The 23,074-nt window shown below is 42.5% G+C and overlaps 2 protein-coding genes across 2 annotated transcripts; both read left to right on the top strand.

The window, feature by feature from the left end:
- The first annotated feature begins 9,435 nt into the window (after positions 1-9,435).
- LOC311305696 (parvalbumin-2) lies at positions 9,436-11,170 on the top strand. The gene is made up of 5 exons (XM_084433505.1): positions 9,436-9,505; positions 9,990-10,060; positions 10,152-10,284; positions 10,388-10,497; positions 10,916-11,170. Exons 2-5 carry the CDS (start codon positions 10,000-10,002, stop codon positions 10,939-10,941), a joined length of 330 nt encoding a protein of 109 aa, XP_084289631.1. The 5' UTR covers positions 9,436-9,505; positions 9,990-9,999; the 3' UTR covers positions 10,942-11,170.
- An 8,307-nt stretch (positions 11,171-19,477) lies between these two features.
- On the top strand, positions 19,478-22,874 carry pvalb3 (parvalbumin 3). The gene is made up of 5 exons (XM_084434280.1): positions 19,478-19,899; positions 21,686-21,753; positions 22,160-22,292; positions 22,396-22,505; positions 22,612-22,874. The coding sequence occupies exons 2-5, from the start codon at positions 21,693-21,695 to the stop codon at positions 22,635-22,637; spliced, it is 330 nt and encodes a 109-aa protein (XP_084290406.1). The 5' UTR covers positions 19,478-19,899; positions 21,686-21,692; the 3' UTR covers positions 22,638-22,874.
- Positions 22,875-23,074: the final 200 nt, after the last annotated feature.

Genomic DNA, 23,074 nt, shown 5'->3' with positions numbered 1-23,074 from the left:
AGATGATCTTATGGAAAGTACTCCATGCCAATCTCTAGGTATGGTGAAGGCTATGTGATGATGTGGGGCTATTTTAATTCCAAAGGCCAAGGGAACTTTATCAGGATGCATAGTATCCTAAAAAAAAAAAAAAAAAAAATACTTAAAAATAAAAATCTGCCTGCCTCTATGGGAATTTAACATAGTGGTGCCCAAACTTATGCACCCTGTTTTTTAAGGAAGAACATTTATTTATTTACGATACATTATTCATTCACAAAGAAAATTGGTGTCCTTAAAGGTTGGATTTTTCCTAATTTTTTAAAATAAGGCATTAAGTTAAATTTGCAAAATATGATTTTTTATTCCTCTTTTTAGTCAACTTTAGCATGGTTGCCTAAACTTATGCATAGCACTGTAGATGTTACATAGTCATTAACACTGTTCTTAAAACAATAAAGACTCAAAGAGAAGCAAAAGAATTCATATTTCATTCGGTTTTGTTAAATTGTACAGATTTAAATCAATATTATGCCAAATAATGTTATATTCTAAATCACCTTCACTCACCAGGTCAAATCTTTTCTCTGTCCATTTAAAAAGCATTTAATGTGATATGGCTCCGAACGCTCTTGATGCACCTGATGTAATGTATAAGCAAGGACAAAGAAAAAAGGTGTTATTGAGAATATGAAAAGTCCAGCCCCGATCCCCCACAAATCCCTGTCATTCAGGAAACATGGCCTTCCTGCAAACAAGAGGTAGTATGGAACGGGACAAGGCCTCAAGGGCAGGTAGTGGGCTGGAAGGATGTTTTTGTCATTGCTTTGGCCCCTGGTTGGCAACACACACACGCAGGCAGACGTCCATCCTCAGGAAAAGAGCCTGTGGAGGAAGTGAAGCTGACGTCACATCAGCGCACTGTAGTGCACGTGCACAAAGACAAAGCTAACTGTAGAGTCGCGTAAACACACGAAAACAGCTGGACTTTGTCTTATTGTGTTTTAACACTGTGATCGAGCCTTAGACCTTTGATCTGTGTGGAAAATAAACACATTTCTCTGCTCAAAATTCTCCGTATATGGCCGCTGCCTTTAAATCATATTGTGTAGGCACATGTCCAATAATGACAGTGAAGCAATAACAGGATGCTTGCAAAGATATTCGTTTCAAGTGAACGAACCAATTATAACCTGCTGATATTAAGCGACACATCACATCTAATATAAATCATTCGTTTTTTTTTTAGTTTGAGTTTGTTTGTTTAATTCAGTAGATTGTGAGGTGCTTTACTCGAGTAACTATTGCAATGGCTTGTCCTTCTGTGTCCTGGACAGGTCAGGTGGTGTAAAGGACACAGCTGCAGATGACATACAAACACTGGTGGTTTTTGACATAGGGACGTTCAGACTGCAGGCTTTGCTGTTATAATCAGCAAAGACATGAGTACAGGCCTCAGAAATTAATCTGATCCTTCGGGAAATGGCCACCACAGACGTCTTGGCTACCTCTGATATTTCAACTGCCATTAATGCATGTAAAGGTAGTGTATGAATGATGTTCCACTGAAAAATACTTAAGATTCAGCTCTGTGAATTTGTTTGAATTTAACATTGCATAAGATTTCCTTATTGCAAAGTTGTTTGTTTTTAGTCAGAATTTTTCTGCACTGATATTCAGCCTTTATGACTCCCACAGCAAAGGATTCTTTCAGCCCAAAGACATTTTTTGCAACAGTATACTGTAAAAAAAAAATTGTATTTTTTCCCGGCAGCTAGGGTGCCAGAGAAAAAACGTAAAATAAACATATTGTAAAAATACAATAATTTTCTGTTAATAAAATACAGTTTTACTAATTTTACATAAAATCTTGCTTCCTCTTTAGCTTTTGAATGTTTAATGAAGGATCATATTTACTTGTATAAAAACAATAAAATGATCTATAAAGGTTAAACACTGCTAAACAAATAACCAGTCTCTTAATCGCAAAATAATATTTATTCTTAGTTTTTATTTAATAAACAGTATAACAGTTTTAAAACTAGCAATACTTACTATACTATACTTAATATAACAATACAACAATTTGTTACAACAACAAAAAAATACACAGTTGAATAATAATTAAACAGTCTGCCTTCAAAACCTGACCACTGGTCGACAGATGAATTACAAGGAGTCATAAAAACAAACATTTAAACTAAGCAAGAAAGAGTGAGTGTTTTCAAAGTATGCGTGACACTGATGAAAATCTCTGTGCAAGTGAATGGAGGGAGATTGGACTCACAATGTATGCCTTCTATTCATAGTCTGTAATTTTGGTTCAGAGAGAAAGAACCTTTCGAACAAACACAGGACAGGTCAAACTCAGGGTTGAAGCAAAACTCTGCAGGACAGTGGCCCTCCAGTTAAACACACCTGAACCAGCTAATCAATGTCTTCAGGGTTGCTAAAAACTTCCAGGCAGGTGTGTTGGAGCTGGTTGGAGCTACAGTAAGTACAGTAAAAAAATACAGTAAAAACAGTAAAAATATCAGAATAGTGGAAATTGGCACAAAGCATGTTTGTGGGGGGAGTTTTCAAGAGAGACCGTGTATGCAAGAGGATGTTATGAGTGAGTGGTAGTGTGTATGCAACAGGGGCTACACTAATCCAGATAGCCTACTGAAAATGCTTTTTTTTTTTTTTTTCATTCAGTGTGAACGATAAACTTTTGGAAAATGCTGGAACAATAGTGTGGTCTGAGAACATCTTAAAATTAAAACAATGTTTTCAAATGTGTCTGGATTAATGTAGATGTAGCTAGAGAGTTTCATTACTGTTTTGATCTATGAAATTAACTGCTGGTTTCGTACCTCTTCAAGAACTCCAGCGTTGCTCCTTGGCCTGCTGGGTACGAGATGTTCAGGCAGTTGTAGGCAAACTCAACAGCATCACTGAAAGTGGTGCTGTGGCTATTACCAATGATTTGGCCCTTCCTGTTATTCATATACACAAGAGAAGGGATCTGTACATTGTTGTGACAAACAAAACGTAAAAAACTCATTCCAGCAATTATATTATATTTAAATGGTGCAGCTCTCACCTTTTCACGCCTTTAATATCAAGAGCCTGTGTATCGTGAGATGCGGAGCACAACAACGGAGTCTGAAGTAGCTAGCTGTTCACTTAAAAGTATAGTGGAGGATTTTCCTGAATTTTAGAAAAGAACCGCCCTCTCCACTTTTTGAAAAAATGCACATGCGCAACACTCTACCTACTCCCGAGAGGGAACGCCTATTAAACGTGTGCAGGAGAGAGCATGCACGAGCCTAGTGCGTGACTTGTGCCAGGGCTAGCATCGCTAATCATAGCTTACATTAACTTTTACTAGCAGTGATTTTAAATGGATTTCTCCAAATAGCATGCCAAACTTTACCTGTCGAGTAGAAACTTCGTGACTGAGGCATCTGTGCTTTTAGTGCACGCCAGCGTGTGAAATATTATCCCAAAAACACTCTGGTCTTGTTTCTTTCTTGAAACAAGAAGGCCTTTCTCTTCTTGTCATACAATTCGTAGACACTTTCTCTTGCGACCCTCAGACATTTTGAAAAAACCCGGTGAGAACGGCGAGCTTCAATGAATGGCTGAAACCGTAGCTCACCACACATACACCTGAAAGTGCGTATGCGCAGAAAGCGAAAACTACCTAGGGACGAGCACGTACGGCGGCCTTACGTAAACATATCACCAGAATGATTGACAACTAGGAGGACCAATAGTCTTGATGATCCACCCGGAAAAAGAAAATCCTCCACTATACCTTTAAAAGATCTTGCTCTCCAATTTCAAAACGGTTTTCACGGGATGAATTTTGAGTTCGTAAGCTTTCGAATGATACCTAATCTATGATGATTACTAAAATATGTGATATGAAAAAAAAGCCAATAAAAAAAAAGAGCGCCAATCGTCCCGCTAGCAGGACGTGACAGTTAATTAAACCTGTTTTTCTCAAAATTCCGTTCCTGAAAATCATAGCAATCAGCCGACTTCAGATATTGTTACCGACAAACGATGAAAGAAATAAAAACAGATTTGGAAAGGGCTTGAAACCAGCTTTAATATGGTATCAAAATCTGTAGGCCTAATAGGTAAAATTTCATCATGTGATGCATCACATATAGCACGTTAGTTGGCTAGAAAAAAAGAGCTATATTTAGCTAAATATGTGTACTATTACATATAATATTTTAACTATATCAAATAAAGTTATTATAATAAAAAAACTAGTTATTTTTAACCTTAAATAATACTACCAGCTGATAGGGCTCTCTGTATGTTTACAGCTGTCATGGTGGGTAGCAGGAAGGCAGACGGAGACAAGGATATATTTCCAAAAACGAAGATTTAATGTAATTAAACACAGGACAGCAGAACAGGTAGCAACACACACTAAATGTAACGGAGATCGGACAATGACTGACTAAACAGATGGAACTTAAATACAAACACAGATGACACTGATTAACAGAACACAGGTGATACAGATGACGATGATTGACTAAACAGGTGATTCAACTCAACTGATAATGACAGTAACCATAGACACATAGACACATAGAAACAGGAACCAATCAAAACACAAACTGAAAGTCCAAACAAGCACTGACACGTGACAGTACTCCCCCGGAGGCGTCCTGGAGTCTTACCCCGTGTTTCCACCAACTGCGGAAGGGCTGCGGATCGGCTCCGCTGTGTGTCGGCTCCGTGCTCAGTCGTCCTTCAATACCCACCAGGTCCGGATTTGTTGCGGAATGGCTGCGGCCATGACTGACAGCTGAAGTCACGAGGACACACGACATCTCGCAAATTCACGTATGATCGCGCGATATAAGTGCTGAATTGCTGCGGAGCTCTCCGGCATCCGGCAAAAATATAAGCTCTCCGTATCTGCTCCGGAGGGCTGCGGATCGCCGGAGTCGGAACGCATTCAGTGAAAATACACACATTGACTTTAATGGAAACCTATTGACTCCACCGCCGTTCCGGAGCGGATCCGCAGCCGTTCCGCAGTTGGTGGAAATTAGGGGTTAATCCAGAGGGTGAGCAGGGTATGTAGACTCCAGGGCGGTGCCGACCGCTCAGGAGACCAGGGCGGAGCAGGGCGGAGCAGGCCGTGCAGGTGGCCAGGGCGGAGCTAATGGTGGGAGGAGCCAAGGAGGAGACAGGAAGGACTTGGAGCAGGAGGGGCAAGTAGGAATCCAGACTGCAGCCAGGTAGGCAGCCCATGGTAGAACCGATGAAGGGAGGAGCCTTGGTGGAGAAAGGGCTGACGACTCCAGGGGGCCGACTGATGGAGGCGGAGCAGGAGGAAGTGGAGACCAGGGTGTAGACAGAGAGCCGACGAGCCAAGGCGATGCTGAGGATCTGGAGGGACATGGCGATGCCGACGGCTCTGGCGACCGAGGCGCAGGCGGGGATCCAGAAGCCCACGGTAGAGCCGGAGTGACAGAGGACCAAGGTGGAGCTGGAGGGAGTGAGGAGCCTGACAGAGCTAGAGGGACGAAGGGATGAGGCAAAGCCAGAGGAGTGTAGTCCCGAGGCGAGGGCAGGCCGACGAACGACCAAGGCGAAGCCGGAGGGACGAAGGAGCCCGGCGGAGCTGGTGGACTGATGGGCCACGGTGAAGATGAGAGAGGTTGGAGCCAAGGTAGAGTTAATGGACCGACAGGCTGAGGTAGAGTCCTGGTCATGGAGGCCGGAGGCGGAGACCGGGGATCCACCGACCATGACAGAACTGGAGACTGGCAGACCCGCGGCGACCCCACATCACTGATGATGGAATAAGGGTGAGCTGAGGGGCTGACAGGAAGCAGCAGAGGCGTGGAGGAGATTATGATAGGAGGAGGTGAAAGAGTGATGCTGGGTGGTAGTTCAGGAACAGGCTCAGGAACAGGCTCAGGAACCATCTCAGGCTCAGGTTCTGGAACAGATTCAGGCTTGGGAACAGACTCAGGAACAGATACAGGCTCAGGAACAGATACAGGCTCTGAAGTGGCAGCGGCCATCCTGGCTGAGGACTCAGGCGGCGAGGCGGCGGCCATTTTTGCCGAGGGCTCAGGCGGCGAGGCGGCAGCCATCTTTGCTGAGGGCTCGACAGGCATGACGTGATGACATTCTGGCTTGATAGGCATGACGTGAAGAAGCTCTAGAAGGGTGGTCTCGGCGGGACGAGACTCTGGAAGGGTGGAAACTTTATATTCTTCAAAATATCCTCTTTTGTGCTCAGCAGAAGAAATAAATTTATACAGGTTTGGAACAACTTGGAGGGTGAGATGATGACACAATTTTCATTTTTGGGTGAACTATCCCTTTAATAGTCCTAAGACTTCATTTTCAATACCACCGATAACTGAAATGCATGAAAGTAGCACTGTTTTTAGTTACCTGGATGAGCGCACTTATATACAGTGTTGTCATGGACGAAAGCGAAAATGAGAAAATATTATGATTAACCAATCAGAATCAAGAGCCGTGTAATAATTACATTTTTATCAAATTAATTAACTAAAAAACAAAGACATTTCAATTCAATTTCAATTTGTATTCCTATATTGTGACTCAGGTCACTTTCCAGGTTGTTTCTACTGAACTTCTCAAAAGGGGCTTGTGTGCTTACAGCAGCTTAAACCAAGGCCTTCCTCATGGCTGGAGACACGGATGGGGATGGGAGGATCAGTTTGGAAGGTTGGTATCTATCCTCAGATACTTTATAAATATGACATGTAATGTGTGGGCTAAATGTTAGCGATTAATCTACATCTCCTATACCTTCTTCACCTTTCTTGTAGAATTTTCAGCCCTTGTTAATGCTTCCTGAGACCAGCTGTGACGGTCAAACATGAGCAAAGAAAAAAAGCTGCATTTTTCCACTGGGATCTTGTCAGTATAGCAGTTTTCAAAGATGATTTGTGCAGGCTTGTCTTGTATGTTTTACTGTACTGTTATTGTTTGAGCTTGGAATTTCTACAAGAAAATGTAGCCTAATACAAAATAAACATGTTCAAACAATATTTCTTGCATAGTTATTGTGTATTTGTTGTAAATAAGTCATCTTGAATATTCACTGAACAAAATTATAGACGCAACACTTTTGTTTTTGGCCCCATTTTTCATGAGCTGAACTCAAAGATCTAAGACTTTTTCTATGTACACAAAAGGCCTATTTCTCTCAAATATTGTTCACAAATCTGTCTAAATCTGTGTTAGTGACCACTTCTCCTTTGCAGAGATAATCCATCCACCTCATGGTGTGGCATATCAAGATTAGATTAGACAGCATGTTTATTGCACAGGTGTGCCTTAAAGGCACAGGCCACTCTAAAATGTGCAGTTTTATCACACAGCACAATGCCACAGATGTCGCAAGTTTTGAGGGAGCGTGCAATTGGCATGCTGACTGCAGGAATTTCCACCAGAGCTGTTGCCCGTGAATTGAATGTTCATTTCTCTACCATAAGCTGTCTCCAAAGTCGTTTCAGAGAATTTGGCAGTACATCCAACCGGCCTCACAACCGCAGACCACGTGTAACCACACCAGCCCAGGACCTCCACATCCAGCATCTTCACCTCCAAGATCGTCTGAGACCAGCCACCCGGACAGCTGCTGCAACAATCGGTTTGCATAACCAAAGAATTTCTGCACAAACTGTCAGAAACCGTCTTAGGGAAGCTCATCTGCATGCTCGTCGTCCTCATTGGGGTCTCGACCTGAATGCAGTTCGTCATCGTAACCGACTTCAGTGGGCAAATGCTCACATTCGATGGTGTTTGGCACTTTGGAGAGGTGTTCTCATCACAGATGAATCCCGGTTTTCACTGTACTGGGCAGATGGCAGACAGCGTGTATGGCATCGTGTGGGGGAGCGGTTTGCTGATGTCAATGTTGTGGATCGAGTGGCCCATGGTGGCGGTGGGGTTATGGTATGGACAGGCGTATGTTATGGACAACAAATACAGGTGCATTTTATTGATGGCATTTTGAATGCACAGAGATACCGTGACGAGATCCTGAGGCCCATTTTTGTGCCATTCATCCACGACCATCACCTCATGTTGCAGCATGATAATGCACGGCCCCATGTTGCAAGGATCTGTACACAATTCCTGGAAGCTGAAAACATCCCAGTTCTTACATGGCCAGCATACTCACCGGACCTGTCACCCATTGAGCATGTTTGGGATGCTCTGGATCGACGTATATGACAGCGTGTTCCAGGTCCTGCCAATATCCAGCAACTTCCCACAGCCATTGAAGAGGAGTGGACCAACATTCCACAGGCCACCATCAACAACCTGATCAACTCTATGCGAAGGAGATGTGTTGCACTGTGTGAGGCAAATGGTGGTCACACCAGATACTGACTGATTCAGCACATGAGTTCAGCACATGAAAAATGGGGGCAAAAACAAAAGTGTTGCGGTTATAATTTTGTTCAGTGTATGTCTAGCCTATAAAGAGAATTCTTCAGAAGTGATTTTGCATGCTGGTGACAAACATTTAGTAACTAAAAATTAATTTTTAATCTTTGATTAGAATATTTTTTATCATTCAAACTAAAATAGTTTTGTTGCAGCTGTTGAGTAAACAAGCGAACACAATAAAAAATCACAATGACATGTAAAGTACAATATTTGTAATCACTGGAGTAGCAAGTTTGTCTTGTTTTGCATAATTCTGTGCATTGGTTATCAGTGTTGAATACACATAAAACCTTAAGTGTTTTATCATATTTGAAAGTAATCTGACACTCTGAAATGTTTGCTTCTGTCCAATCCCCCAGCTGTCCCAGAATCTGCAAAGCATCATCTTGCATGTAGAATATAAATATAGTAAAGAGACTGTAAATGGGTCACCCCCCCACCCACCCTTCCCAAGAAAAAAAAAAAAAAGCATTAAAAATTATTCTTACATATTTCCCTGCAGGGTGAAACATATCTGGAAGGAATAATAATGGAATTAAATAAAAAATGCACCGAATAAAAACACAAAATGAGAACAACACATATAAAAGAATAAATAATTAAATCCTAATGTAGGCTACTGAACTTTATAAACAAATAAATAGATAGATAGCAAAATAGTAATTTAATTTTATCCAGCAGGAACTTATGTGCCTCTTTCTAAAGGAATTTTCTATTAGACCGACTGAAGTGGTTCCCAATTAAAGTGGTTGGAAAGTAATATTTGAATATGAGAATTTTTTTAATATGAGAATTACAGCACTAAATGGCATTGCCCAAATGCAAACACTGATGTGCGCTAGGAGGTCCCTTCTATACTTCCCATAAGGAATCAGAGCATCGCCGTTTGAAAGGATAAAAATAGAGCTATAATGACTAGTGGACACATTTTTTTCGAAACCTTACCCAACAGAAGCAAATGGTGTCCGTTACAACCCCAGTGACAAACGTATAAAAGCCGGGCCCATGGGTGCCATGGGTAGTCGTCGAACATCTGTGGAACAGTTGTCAGCTCAGCGCAAAGGTGAGTTTACCGGATGATAGGCCATGAGGATCATACACCAGGGCTCGGTGAATTGCTCTAATCACCATGGAATATGATTAACGAAAAATGGAGGAACAAAAATGAGGATGTAAAAGGACTTGCAGCAGGACTGAAAACGCGATGATACACCACTCTCTTTACTTAACCAAACCAAGGACCTGCTATACTTTCTGAGATTTTGGATGAGCTTGCAATTATCCATTTTTTTTTTATCCAATTATCCAATTATCTGGCATTGTCGCATGACCTAACAGAGATCATATTTTGACTGTAGGAAGAAGTTTAACTGTAATGGGAGAATTGAAGGTTAATTTGTGTTTTGGTGGCTTTGTGGGGGGTTTTTTTTAGGAATAAAGGGGCTACATGTTCATTTTTCATAATTGGTTTTTCAGATTTTACAAAATTGAGTGTCGAATACCTTGCATCTTAATTTATCATCATCTTATGTGGGTCTTATTTCCAGAAAAATCAAAATGGCATTTGCTGGTATTCTCAAGGACGATGATGTGGCTGCAGCCCTTAAGGATTGCGCTGGTAAGATACATCTGCTATAACTCTCCACAGAAAAACAATAGACTATTGATAAATTCGCTGATTTTTAATGTGTTTTCATGTGTAATCCCAGCTGCTGACTCTTTCAACTACAAGACCTTCTTCGCCAAGGTTGGCCTGAGCGCAAAGACCCCCGACGACATCAAGAAGGCCTTCTACATCATCGACCAGGACAAGAGCGGCTTCATTGAGGAGGATGAGCTCAAGTAAGTCCAGTCTTAAATCATTTTCATAATAAACTGACCTGGTGTCTACTGGTTCAAACCCTGGAACAATGCTTGAGGTTGATTGTTTGTTTGTGCCCTTCAGACTGTTCCTGCAGAACTTCTCCGCTGGCGCCAGAGCGCTCAGTGATGCAGAGACAAAGGCCTTCCTGAAAGCTGGAGATGCTGATGGTGATGGCATGATTGGAGTTGATGGTAAGCCTGGGTTACTTAATCTCATATTCATAATTTTTTTATGACTTTACAGTACTGAGGTGTCAAAGCATTATACGACATGATTAAACCTATGAATTCCAATGAAGCTTAAAAAAATCTTTGTTACAGAACATCTTTTTCCATCTTACATTTTTAGCTCTTGACTTTGTTGCTAGTTTTAAATTTAAAGCAGGCCTGCTACAGTATATGCGGCTAACCAACTAGATAAACCAATAATAGACCTGCAGTAAAACTTCAACTATTTAGTTCTGTAATAATCTCATATACATTTTGGATGATATTGGTTTAGTTAGAAGGTTGTACCTCTAAGCTTTAAGCGGTTCTTACTGATATGAATGAGATGTTAAAATTATCAATTTCAGACTGTAATTGTTATCTTTATCATTTCTTTCCACAGAGTTTGCTTTGCTTGTAAAGGCCTAAGCATTCATTGACCCTTGTCTTTGGAACCAGAGCTCTGCTTACCTATCATCTTTTTTATATTTATTTATGAACTCCTCCTTGCAAAGAACGCACGCTCAATGTCTTGAAAAGCTATTTATAATTAATATTGTTTCATTGCATTGTATTGTTTCTGTAAAAACCTACTGTGTGCAAGCTTACAACCTCTTTTGCACTAAGGAAATAAAAATACATTTGATGTAAAACAACATTCTTGGCTCAATATCTCTGAATTTCGCATGTGGGAAGAAATCCTTTTTTAATTTTATTTTAAGAGTTAAAACTGTTACTATGAAAAGATAAAAGTGTCTATGGACAATGGTTCATTGGCACAACCGATACATGTAAGAAGCACAGGCATTAACATTTTAGCAAGCAGTGTGAATGAGTAGGCCTATAGGCATTTAGTTGAAATGACAGAGGAATTAGCAGTTTTTGAATGTAAACAGGGAATGGCTAAGTGTGACTCCTGTCTAACACATTCAGGAAGTGAGCTAATGAGCCTTGCGCAGTCATCACTTACAGCTCTCAGTGACTGAGTGAGAGTGTCACTTTATACTCAGATCCCAAAGGCATATCACACACGACACAACATGACTGAAGCAAAGGAGGAGAATCTCACTTTCTCTTTTTGAGTGTACTTTTAACACCACAGTTCTGTATAATTGTTATACTATACTAATTAAAATATTTGCCTCTCTTTGCCAAAGAAAGAAAGTTATAGTTTATCCTCTAATCTAACCTACATCAATATGCACACTTCTTTTCTGAATCAGATCTTATAGAAAAAGTAGGCTAAGTAATAATTCTGAATTCAAACTATATATAGTAGTGTTACTAATATTTTCTAAAAATCTTTTTAGTCTTTAAAGGTGCAGTAGGCTACCTATATGTAATATTGACATCTAGCGGTTGAAATGGGTAGCCTACTGCAGTACAAATTCTAAATATTGGAGAGGGTTGTTTCTCCCACCCCCTTCTCATCAGACACGACGCTCACGCAGGTTGCCTTTTTGAGGTTTGACAACACGCAACATGAATGAGCAGGCATGTGCACAGGTAGGGCTCAACCTGTGCAGAGCACATGCCCTTTTTGCCTTACACTCCGAAGTGCCCTTTTTTTGGCTGTGGTGTTTTTTTTTATTCGTCAAAAAATAAATGCTATTGGTCAACCTTTACGTCTGTCTGTCTGTTTTACAAATATTTAGCCAATGAAAGTTATTAAAAATAGCTTGTGACTAAATCTTGTTGGATTCTCAAACTGTAAGTAATCCTCATAACTCCACCCCTCTGGAGTTCCGCAGCAGCGCAGACTGAGAGCAGCTGAACAAATTTGTTATGAGGATTACTAACAGTTTGAGGATCCAACAAGATTTAGTCGCAAGCTATTTCAAGATTTAGTCACAAGCTATTTTCATTGTCTAAATATTTGTAAAACAGACAGACAGACGTAAAGGGTGACCAAGAAAAAATGAAAATTAAGCGTAGCGTCAGTTCTGGCAGGTCACGTTAGTCAAGCTTGCATCAGCTGACTCTCAGCTGATCCACATCTACCTATAGGAATACGACGCCCATCACCGTATACATAAGCTCCTTCAGTATTATCAGCAGCTATCGCGTTTCTCAGGAGCTAATTACCCTCCTCCATCCCCAGCTCCTCCTCTCACCCAGTCAGGATTTGGCATTCTGATTCCCCTGGAATCAAATATATCTGCAAACATTCATGTTGGTTCTGTTCTGTTTACCACAAGGGGGGTTATTGCTGCTCTCCCTGCTCTCATTCATGCTAGGCTGCATGGATGCGCAGGGAGTTCTCGCCCAGAACGGAACCATACCGCCAATCCAAACTGTATGCTAATTGTCAATCGTACTTGAGGGTAGTGGTCCTGACAGAAATCGTGTTTAAATAAGTACAGCATTATCTTTACGCAAGAAACACTATGTCTATTAAGGCTCATATTTTATTTGAGTTCGGAGACATGTGGGACCGGAGAGAGAAGGCTAGCATTTGCAATGGTTCTTGAATTTAAACATTCAAGAGATGCGAAAGAGAACTCGCGCAAAAAAAGATTTGTGTGCGAGTGTGAGCCTAATATTCCTGCTGCCACTTTAAGACATAATGCACAGATTCAGTACACTGATACTGCACACATGCATTGTCTTTCTCAACCGTATAAGTTCACTTAAGGCATAACAGGCTATGTCTGCTATAGGATACTCATCAAGACAGACATGTTGACAATTTTTGTGTGAATTTGTCCATTCCAGCACAAGACTTGAAAGTGAACTCAATATTTGTGCACTGTCTGAGACGTACCGAACCGTGAAAAAAAAAACGAACAGTGGGAGGGCTTTTTTCATTTTCAGCACATGCCCATCAAAAGGTCTGTGCACCGCCCTGTGAACGAGCTTAATGGACAACGGAAGGCAACAAGCGCTTACACTGTAAGTTGATGAGTTGATTCATCCGCATTTTAATATACCTCTGGACATAGAACTTTTTAGATGGATGCCCGAGGCTTAGGTCGGGTAGAATCTGCGATCTCTGACCTAGTTTGTTTGCTGGCTGCAATACACTGTGTTTTCTGCCAGCTGGCAACTCGAGGTGTCGAAATGAAGTTTTATGTAACAAAGTTCGGGAGGAGCATGTTCAGGTAATCATCCAATCAGCACAAGAAGAAGCCAGTATAAATACCTCCTGTCTCATGACAAATTTCTCAGCATCCCGCCACCACCCCATCACCTCACACTCGGCTGGGTCTGCTCATAGATACCTATGATCTATACATTCATAGGGGGGAGTACTCTGGGGTCGGGCCGAATTCCGAGCTCGGAGCCCTCCCCCCGGACAGCAAGCCAAATATGCATTATAATATTACATCAGATTTCATTAACATGTGAACTCGTGAAATACTATTGGTATATTGGCAGCAGGCGGGATCACAGACCAAAACAAAAACGGACATTCCGACACGGAAACACATATGTGACCCTGGACCACAAAACCATTCATAAGTGGCACGGGTATATTTGTGGCAATGGCTCAAAATTAACAATTTTTCTTTTATGCCAAAAATCATTAGAAAATTAAGTAAAGATCATATTCCATGAAGATATTTTGTAAATTTCTTACCATAAACATATGAAACAATTATTTTTGTGAGTGAATGCAGCAAAATCGCGAACATAAATGGACAACTTTAAAGGGCATTTTCTCAATGTTTAGATTTCAGATTATGTATACATCTCATTTAAAAAAATTTACCCTTGTGACTGGTTTTGTGGTCCAGGGTCACATATTTCAAAGTAGAATAACTGGCTGTAGCATTGTTTTCAGAGAAACAAGTATGTGAACTTAGAATGTTTCCTAAATAGCAAACATATTATGGCATTTTTGTGCTTAAGGGCGCTTTCACACTTGGTTCGATTGCCTGTTCGAACCCGAGTTCGATTGCTCCTCCCTCCCCCTGCCCCTGCCTTCAATGAGAATGTGAGTGCTCACATCAGGCTTGCACTATCGTCCTGTTTGTGTAGCCACAGTCATCCCTGGGTGCTTCAGCACCAGAGAGAGCAGTTTTTCCTGAAAGAGCATACAAGGTTTGACACTGCGTCTTTTTCAAGACGTCATTCAAACCGTGTGTTTCTGGATGCAGTCGTTTCCTATCCTCATGTGACGGCCACGATCACTGTTTCACATGCCTGGGCTTAAGTGTGCTAAAACTGTGCTCGTGGGTGGCTTATGTTCTCTCTGAAAGCATGACCACGTCGGCACATTGTTCGTCTTGCCTTTCTCATTAAGGTTTAAGTGATTAGCGTGCCGTGTGCCTTCAAGCTGCCGGCTTGGAACCCAGCGTGCGTCGTTCGGCGCTCTAGATGTGTGGTCGAGACTCAAGTGCCTCAACGAGGTGGAGTCCCCTCGTCTATGCCTCAATCTAGCTCTTCTTCTGGTGCTCCAGAAAAGGGCTATTTCTGCGTATAGCCAGGGTGACCTGCCGATCGGTGGAGTCAGGTTAGTGTTGCACACTCAGACCCCACTTCGGGCCGCTATGCCATCCAAGTTGGGTCCCTGCATTCCGCCGCGCTGCTCCACCTCGGGTGCGTCTGTGTCTGTGCCGTTGGTCCCGCTTGTACGGTGTCTGGAAGCCTGGCTAGCACTTCCCAGCCCGTCTCGCTGGCTCATCCGTACCATCAGACTCGGCTATGCGATTCAGTTGGCCCGGCCTTCACCGGGCAGAGATTGCAGTCCTACTGGCGAAGGACACAATCGAGCCAGTCCCTCCAGCCGATATGAAGACCGGCTTCTACAGCCCGTACTTCATTGTACCGAAGAAAAGCGGTGGGTTACGACCTATCTTGGACCTGCATGTCCTGAACCGGTCCCTTCACTGGTTACCGTTCAAGATGCTTACGCAGAAACGCATTTTCAAATGCATCCGTCCCCAAGATTGGTTTGCAGCGGCGCATACTTTCATGTCTCGATTCTCCCTCGACACATACCGTTTCTTCGCTTTGCGTTCGAGGGACGGGCATATCAGTACAAAGTCTTACCCTTCGGGCTGGCCCTGTCGCCCTGTGTCTTCACGAAAGTCGCGGAGGCGGCCATTGCTCCCATGTGCGAGCATGGTGTTCATATTCTCAACTACCTCAACGACTGGCTTATCCTCGCAGTAAGAGAGAGCAGTTGTGCGAACACAGGGGCACAGGGGCATGGTGCTCAGTCACCTCAGGGCTTCGGGTCGACTGGAAAAAGAGCAAACTCACCCCCGGGCAGAGGATATTTTTTCTCGATATGGAGTTAGACTCGATCAACATGACAGCGCACCTCACCGAGGCCTGTGTCCAGTCAGTGTTGAACTGTGTGAGCTCGCTCAGACGCAGGACAGCGGCACCACTGAAATTGTTTCAGAGGCTCCTGGAGCATATGGCATCTGCAGCCGTGGTAACGCCGCTCGGATTGCTTCATATGAGGCCGCACCAAAACTGGCTCCATGATCGAGCCCCGAGATGGGCGTGGCAGAGCAGCTCGTGCCGGGTCCAAGTGACCACACACTGTCACCAAACTCTCAGCTTGTGGTCAGACCCTTCATTCCTGCGGGCAGGTGTTCCCCTAGAACAAGTGTCCAGGCATTCTGTGGTCTCCATGGATGCCTCTGCCACCGGCTGGGGGGAAACGTACAACGGGCATGCAGCTTCAGGTCTGTGGACGGGGCCTCAACTGCATTGGCACATCAACTGCCTCGAGTTGTTAGCAGTACATCTTGTGCTGAGCCGCTTCAAAACGGCGCTACTAGGCAAGCATGCACTGGTCCGTACGGACAGCACTGCAACCGTTGCGTACATCAACCGCCAAGGTGGTCTACGCTCCCGCCGCATGTCACAAATCGCCCGCCGTCTCATCCTCTGGAGTCGCTTCGTGCCATTTACATTCCGGGCCTGCTCAACCCAGCAGCCGACGAGCTCTCACGGCAGCACGTGCTGCCGGGAGAATGCCGACTCCATCCCCAGGTGGTCCAGCTGATTTTCAGGCGCTTCGGGACCACACAGGTAGATCTGTTTGCCGCCCCGGACACGTCTCACTGCCAGTTATTGTATTCCCTGACCGAGGGGACCCTCGGCACGGATGCTCTGGCACACAGCTGGCACCGGAGCCTACGCAAGTATGTGTTTCCCCCATTGAGCCTTCTTGCACAGACCTTGTGCAAAGTCAGGGAGGACGAGGAACAGGTCTTGCTTGTTACGCCGTATTAGCCCAACTGGACCTGGTTCCTGGAACTAGTGCTCCTCGAGACAGCTCCTCCCTCGCTCATTCCTCGTCCGGACCTTTGGAAACTCCATGTCTGGTCCCTGGATGGGACGCGGAGGTACCCCTAGCGGTAATTGACACCATCACTTCCGCTAAAGCTCCCTCCAGGAGGTGCCTCTATGTGTTGAAGTGGAACCTGACAGCGGGCACCTCGCTGACAGACATCTGTAGACCTGCGGGCTGTGCGACACCTAACACGTTCGCTAGGTGTTATAACCTATGTGTTGAGATGGTTTCTTCCTGTGTGCTCGCTTCAACCAGCCGGTAACACCGAAGTTCCCGCTCTAGTGTCGGCTTGCTGCGCCACTCCCTTCCACTGGAACGGATACGTGTGCTTTTTGCTCCAGTTGAGTTCCCCACTCAGGCGAACCCTGTGAGTTCCTCCGCACCCCTTTGGCAGTCGGACGTTGCGGAGCGTCCGACGCCAGGCCTAGTGCTCGTATGCTTGTATAACTTGTGCTAGACTGGGTTCCATATGTAGTGATCCCTGCGGCGATCCCATATGCATATTCTTCCACGACCAGCTCCCTGCGGTGAGCCTGTGTCTTTCCCTTGGCAGAGTCCGCTCTGCCGTCATTGTCCGGTGCTGCCTCCCCCTTCTCAGGCTGGAGCCACCCCAGTGACATTCCATATGTTGTACTGCCCCTTCGGCCAGTCCATATGTGTATTCTCCACATGGTACCCCCCTTCGGACAGGATGTGGCTTCCGCAGCGTCCCTCTCCCCTGAAAAGGCACGCTTTCCCAGCGTTATCCAAAAGTTCCACTGTGTGGGGTATAACGGAACAGCAGTTCGAACTCCTCTACGCAGGCCTTCCGCCCCAGCAAGTTGGGGATCTGACAGTCTTTCCATGGGATCCCAAATACGTCGTCACGTCAACGTTACGTCGAACGTGAGCGACTGAAAGGGACCGTCTCGGTTACTAATGTAACCCTCGTTCCCTGAAGGAAGGAACGGGAGACGTAACGTCCCGTCGCCATGGTTGCTGACCATCGCTGTACGGCCGAACACTTCTCGGCTCCTCAGTGTAAGACAATATGCGACGCACCTGCTGCTCGTTATTGCGCTGCAAGCAGAGCAGCTGATGCAATTATCGCATGCCAATGTGCATTGGCTCGTTTTAATACTCTCGAAGTAGATTGGCCTCTCAAGGCAATCCCAATTATGTCGTCTCCCGTTCCCTCCTTTAGGGAACGAGGGTTACATTAGTAACCGAGACATTATATTTTGACTTGTGTACTTGCAGTATCCCCCATGTTTCAAACAAAGTTTAAATTCAGAGTAATCAGCTATTTTTACAAGTGTAACATTTCAAGTGGCTAATCACAAAGAGATTTATTTGTAGTAAAAGCAATATAGCATTTGCTCTTCCATGCAATATGCCTATATTTTAAAATTAATTGCATGCCATTTAGCAACTCATCCCGCATATATTAATACGATATTCTAATGTCAATCTAGCTTACTGCAATGTGCAGCAAGTAGAGCAATGTAAATATTTTTTAACACACTCAATGTATTTTTTGTATGATTGTTTTGATCATGTAATTTTAATTAGTAACTGTATGAGTAGTGATATTTCATTAGAAATAAATAAAATAATGTGAAATTTAGAAATAAGTGATGAACGTAGCTGATTGATTTTAGGATTTAGGATCCGACTTGGGATAGCCTAAGTAGATGGCTTATGGACGTTTTCTACAAAAACTGAAACATGTAATTATCACAACAGCAAAAAATGATATAATCATCTTTATTGTCGAACAAATGTTTTTGCATATTATAGTCTTAATAAAATCAAATAGCCTAACATCAATAAAAAGTCTCTCTCACATTTTTATCATAGGCCTGCTTCAGTCAATAGCTGTAGGCCTATGTTTTATGACTTTAAAATCAAACGTGACGCTGTTAAGAGGTGCTCAGAGAAGCATACGGTAGACGCTTGAGAAATGCGAACCGAAAGCTGAAATCACTGATCAACGATGATCTGTGAGTTTGCATCTACCATACATTTCCAAAGCACATAGTATCGACCGAAAATACTATGATGGCCACCTCATCCGTCAGTTATGGTGCATTTGTGATTCATGCGCTTCCTGACTCCAAAGCTTGTGAGATGATTTGCTATTTACACGACTGTACAGCGAACTTGGTTTAGTTCTCAGAGGCAAAATGACCTTCCATGTTATCTTGTTATCATGTTCTCTTCCATGTATCTTTTCCATGTTGAGTTTTTGTCCTAACCAGCCGCGACTGCGACACGCAACGATTCTATTTTAGAAACGGTTTCTATTTTTTCTGCGACGTCGCGGCTGGAACAACAAACACAAAGTGTGGCAATGATAATCTAGGTACTGTTTATGTGCTTTATTTAATGTTAAAAGCATGCCATGTGACTTTGAATATCATTTAGTGCTCCCAGTCATAACTGTAAAAGCAACAATGGATAATTCACCTCAGATCTTGCATGAAACAAGAACGTTCAAACTGTGATGACACGAGTGTATTCATTGACAAAGATTGTTTTAGTAACTCAGTAGCCTATGTATTTTTAATAATGTTTAAATGGTGTAATATTTGTGAATTTGATTATGTAGCCTACTTATCCATTTTCTTGCGAGTGCCGTCAAGATTACTGTCTGGTGCTGTGCACTTGCCGCGAGACTCCGCCCACACGCTGTTCTGATTGGCTGTGCGTTTTGATTGATTTTGAGGCATCTCGCAGTCGCGTCGCGTCTACTGTGGACAAACAAATTATTTGTCGCTGGAATTTTATCGCATCGCGTCTGGTTAGGGCAAGGTGTAACTCTTGCCCTTGATTTTCAGAATATCTAAGTTACTACAGAGGGCTTTCGTCCTCGTATATTATGTTGGCATCGTATATTATTAGCCGGCGCGATATTAAGGACTTATACGTAGCCTACATTTCAAGCATCTTCATTTAAGAGCATATAAATAGAATACCCTGACTACTGGACAAATTTTTCAACCAACTGCCCCCCATGCGGTGTCCATTACATTATGCCTTTTCTCCTATTTCGGTTGAGTAGTAGTATATAAGGTGGAAGCCATGGAGTTGTTGATCACTGCAGGAACCAGTTTCATCTTTGCGAATCCAAACCCTAAAGACAACTAGAGGTGAGTGAGTGTCTTCTCAGGTCACAATATCTTGCAACGGGCAACAACGGCCATACGACTACGGGCTGATCCGGAGAGGATGGGTTGACTTATTAAATCTCGGCCACATGGAGTGGGAATAATTTTGTCTTGGAGTTCGGACGTGTTTAGATTTATTCTCTTTATTTCTGTTTAATCGGTTTGATGGGTGAGATTTATAATGTATTATTCTAAGACTATTTCATTTTATTTATCCATGGCACATGCATTTTGTTTCGTTTTTTTATGGAGCCCAATGTTATCCAATGGCTTGTTTGCATTAAGTAAATGATTTTATTTTATTTAAATTTTTCTTTTTTGTTGGGCAATTGATTTTTTTGGGAACACTTTACAATAAGGTCTCATGTGTTAATGCATTAACTAACATTAACTAACAGAGAGCAATAACCTTTGTTAACGTTAGTTAATAAAATATTTGTGTTCATGTTAGTTGACAGTGCATTAACTAATGTTAAAGATACAACTTTGGATCTTAAAATGTCTTAGAAAATGTTGAGATTAACATTAACTAAGATTAATAAATGCTGTAGAAGTATTGTTAATTCTTTTTTGGTTCATGTTAAGTAATGTTAACTAAATGAAACCTTATTATAAAGTGTTACCATTTTTTAATAAAGAAAGTTGGCCAAAGGAGTGTAAAATACATTTTAAAAGTTAAAGGGATAGTTCACCCAAAAATGAAAATTCTGTCAGTAATCACTCACCCTCACGTTGTTCCAACCCCGTAAGGCTTTCGTTCATCTTCAGAACACAAATTAAGATATTTCTGATGAAATCTGAGAGCTGTCTCACTCCTCCATATAGCCTAGGCTTCTAAGGGATCGAAACTTGCCGGCTCAGAAAAGTTATTAAAGACATCGTTAAAATAGTCCAAGTGACTACAGTGGCTCAACCACAAATTTATCAAGCGACGAGAATACTTTTTGTGGGCAAAAAACAACAAAAATAACGACTTTTATTCAACTATTCATTTTCGTCTGTGTGGGCCTGAATGAATTAACGTAGCGCGTCTGGGTTGTATGTCACCATGTAGGCTCACTATTGGCCGACGCTGGTCATGTGTGTGATGCGTGTGACGTAGAACACAACACAGTTGAGCCACTGTAGTCACATGGACTATTTTAACAATGTCTTTAATAACTTTTATTAAAGCTGGCAAGTTTCGATCCCGTAGAAGCCCATGAAGGAGTGAGACAGCTCTCAGATTTCATCAAAAATATCTTAATTTGTGTTCCGAAGATGAACGAAAGCCTTACGTTGGAACAACATGAGGGTGAGTGATTACTGACAGAATTTTCATTTTTGGGTGAACTATCCCTTTAAGGAATCTTACACTGGTTCAAACTGAATGTGTATGATTTATATTGAAGTGTTTGGGACATGGCTTTTAATGGTAAGCTTTTTGTTTTTGTAATCAGGCTCTCAAAGTATATCAAAATTTGAATTTAGATTTATCGGCCAATATATCGGTTGTCCTCTTTCAAATGTAAAGAATTATCGATTACTGGTATCGGCCAAAATTTTCATATCGGTGCATCCCTAATCATTTCACACTATAGTGTTAAAGACATATGCAATGACTGCCGTTGATCATTTGCCAAGAATATATGGGAGCAAATAGTTTCTGATGACCTGGGTGTCTGGAGTAGGCTTATTATAAGGCTGAAATTATACCTATAAAAATGTAAAATATACATAATCTAATTAATTTATCCAAGTAAAATTAAACCCTCTGCCCTTTTTTTAGGCTAATCATGGCATTCGCTGGTATTCTGTCTGATGCTGACGTCACTGCAGCCCTGCAGGCCTGTCAAGGTAACCTGCATGTTTCTGGACCGTCCTACAGACCCACAACCTAAAGCGAAAACATCAATTTCATGTCGTCCCAAACCCACTTGACTTTCTTTTTTGCGTGGAACAAAAGGCAGAATGTTAGGCACTGAAAGTCTCAGTCACTATTCATTTTCATGAATGGACAAAGACTAAGACTGTCATTCTGCCTAACATCCCCTTCTGTGCTCCACGGAAGAAAGTTGTGTGGATTTGAAACAACATGAGGGTGTGTAAATGATGACAGTATTTTCATTTCAAGTTGTAAATATAATTTGTTAGAGCTTGTCATGTATTTTAAGACCCTTAAATCAAATGTTATTCTAAGTCCTACATGTAGGCCATTTATCTCCACCATCATGCTAAGAAACCTGATTAAATTACCTTCCAGCTGCTGACTCCTTCAACTACAAGACCTTCTTCGCCAAGGTTGGCTTGACTGCAAAGACCCCCGACGACATCAAGAAGGCCTTCTACATCATCGACCAGGACAAGAGCGGCTTCATTGAGGAGGATGAGCTCAAGTAAGTCCAGTCTTAAATCATTTTCATAATAAACTGACCTGGTGTCTACTGGTTCAAACCCTGGAACAATGCTTGAGGTTGATTGTTTGTTTGTGCCCTTCAGACTGTTCCTGCAGAACTTCTCCGCTGGCGCCAGAGCGCTCAGTGATGCAGAGACAAAGGCCTTCCTGAAAGCTGGAGATGCTGATGGTGATGGCATGATTGGAGTTGATGGTGAGGAATTTACTCCTTGTTGAATATATAAAAACATAATTGCTCAAATATAATACCAGCCACTCTACATTGTCTTCTGATTATTTGTTTCTGCTTAATTTTACAGAGTTTGCCGCCTTGGTCAAGGCATAAATGGCACCTGACCAACATCTTGCTGACAACCAGTATCGTAGCCTGAGATCGCCACTTTTTTATCTTGGTGGCTGATTTTTATACAGAATTCTGACTGTTCACTCCCATGCTGCACTCCGTCAACTGACTGTCAACGCCACAAGGTCTTTTGCATTATAGATATGAACGTTGGTTCCTGGAAAATCTTTGATCCCGTTTTTGGGAAAGGAAAATGAGAAAATAAATGCTATTTTTCAATTTTGAGTCTTGTCTTTTTTTGTTTGAATATATTACAATATAATGCAGCAAGAATTACATCAAAGACTAATTTGCCACTGGTTCCCTCAAGATTTTTCCCATACCTTGAGGATACTTGAAAATTGTTCTTTACAACGTGAGCTACATACACTCGCACCCCAAACGTTCTTATTTAGTTACTTATTAGAAACATACGTTTC

This window comes from Rutilus rutilus (assembly GCF_951802725.1).
Source record: "Rutilus rutilus genome assembly, chromosome: 16".
Taxonomy (NCBI): domain Eukaryota; kingdom Metazoa; phylum Chordata; class Actinopteri; order Cypriniformes; family Leuciscidae; genus Rutilus; species Rutilus rutilus.
This window is presented reverse-complemented; position numbering and strand designations above follow the sequence as displayed.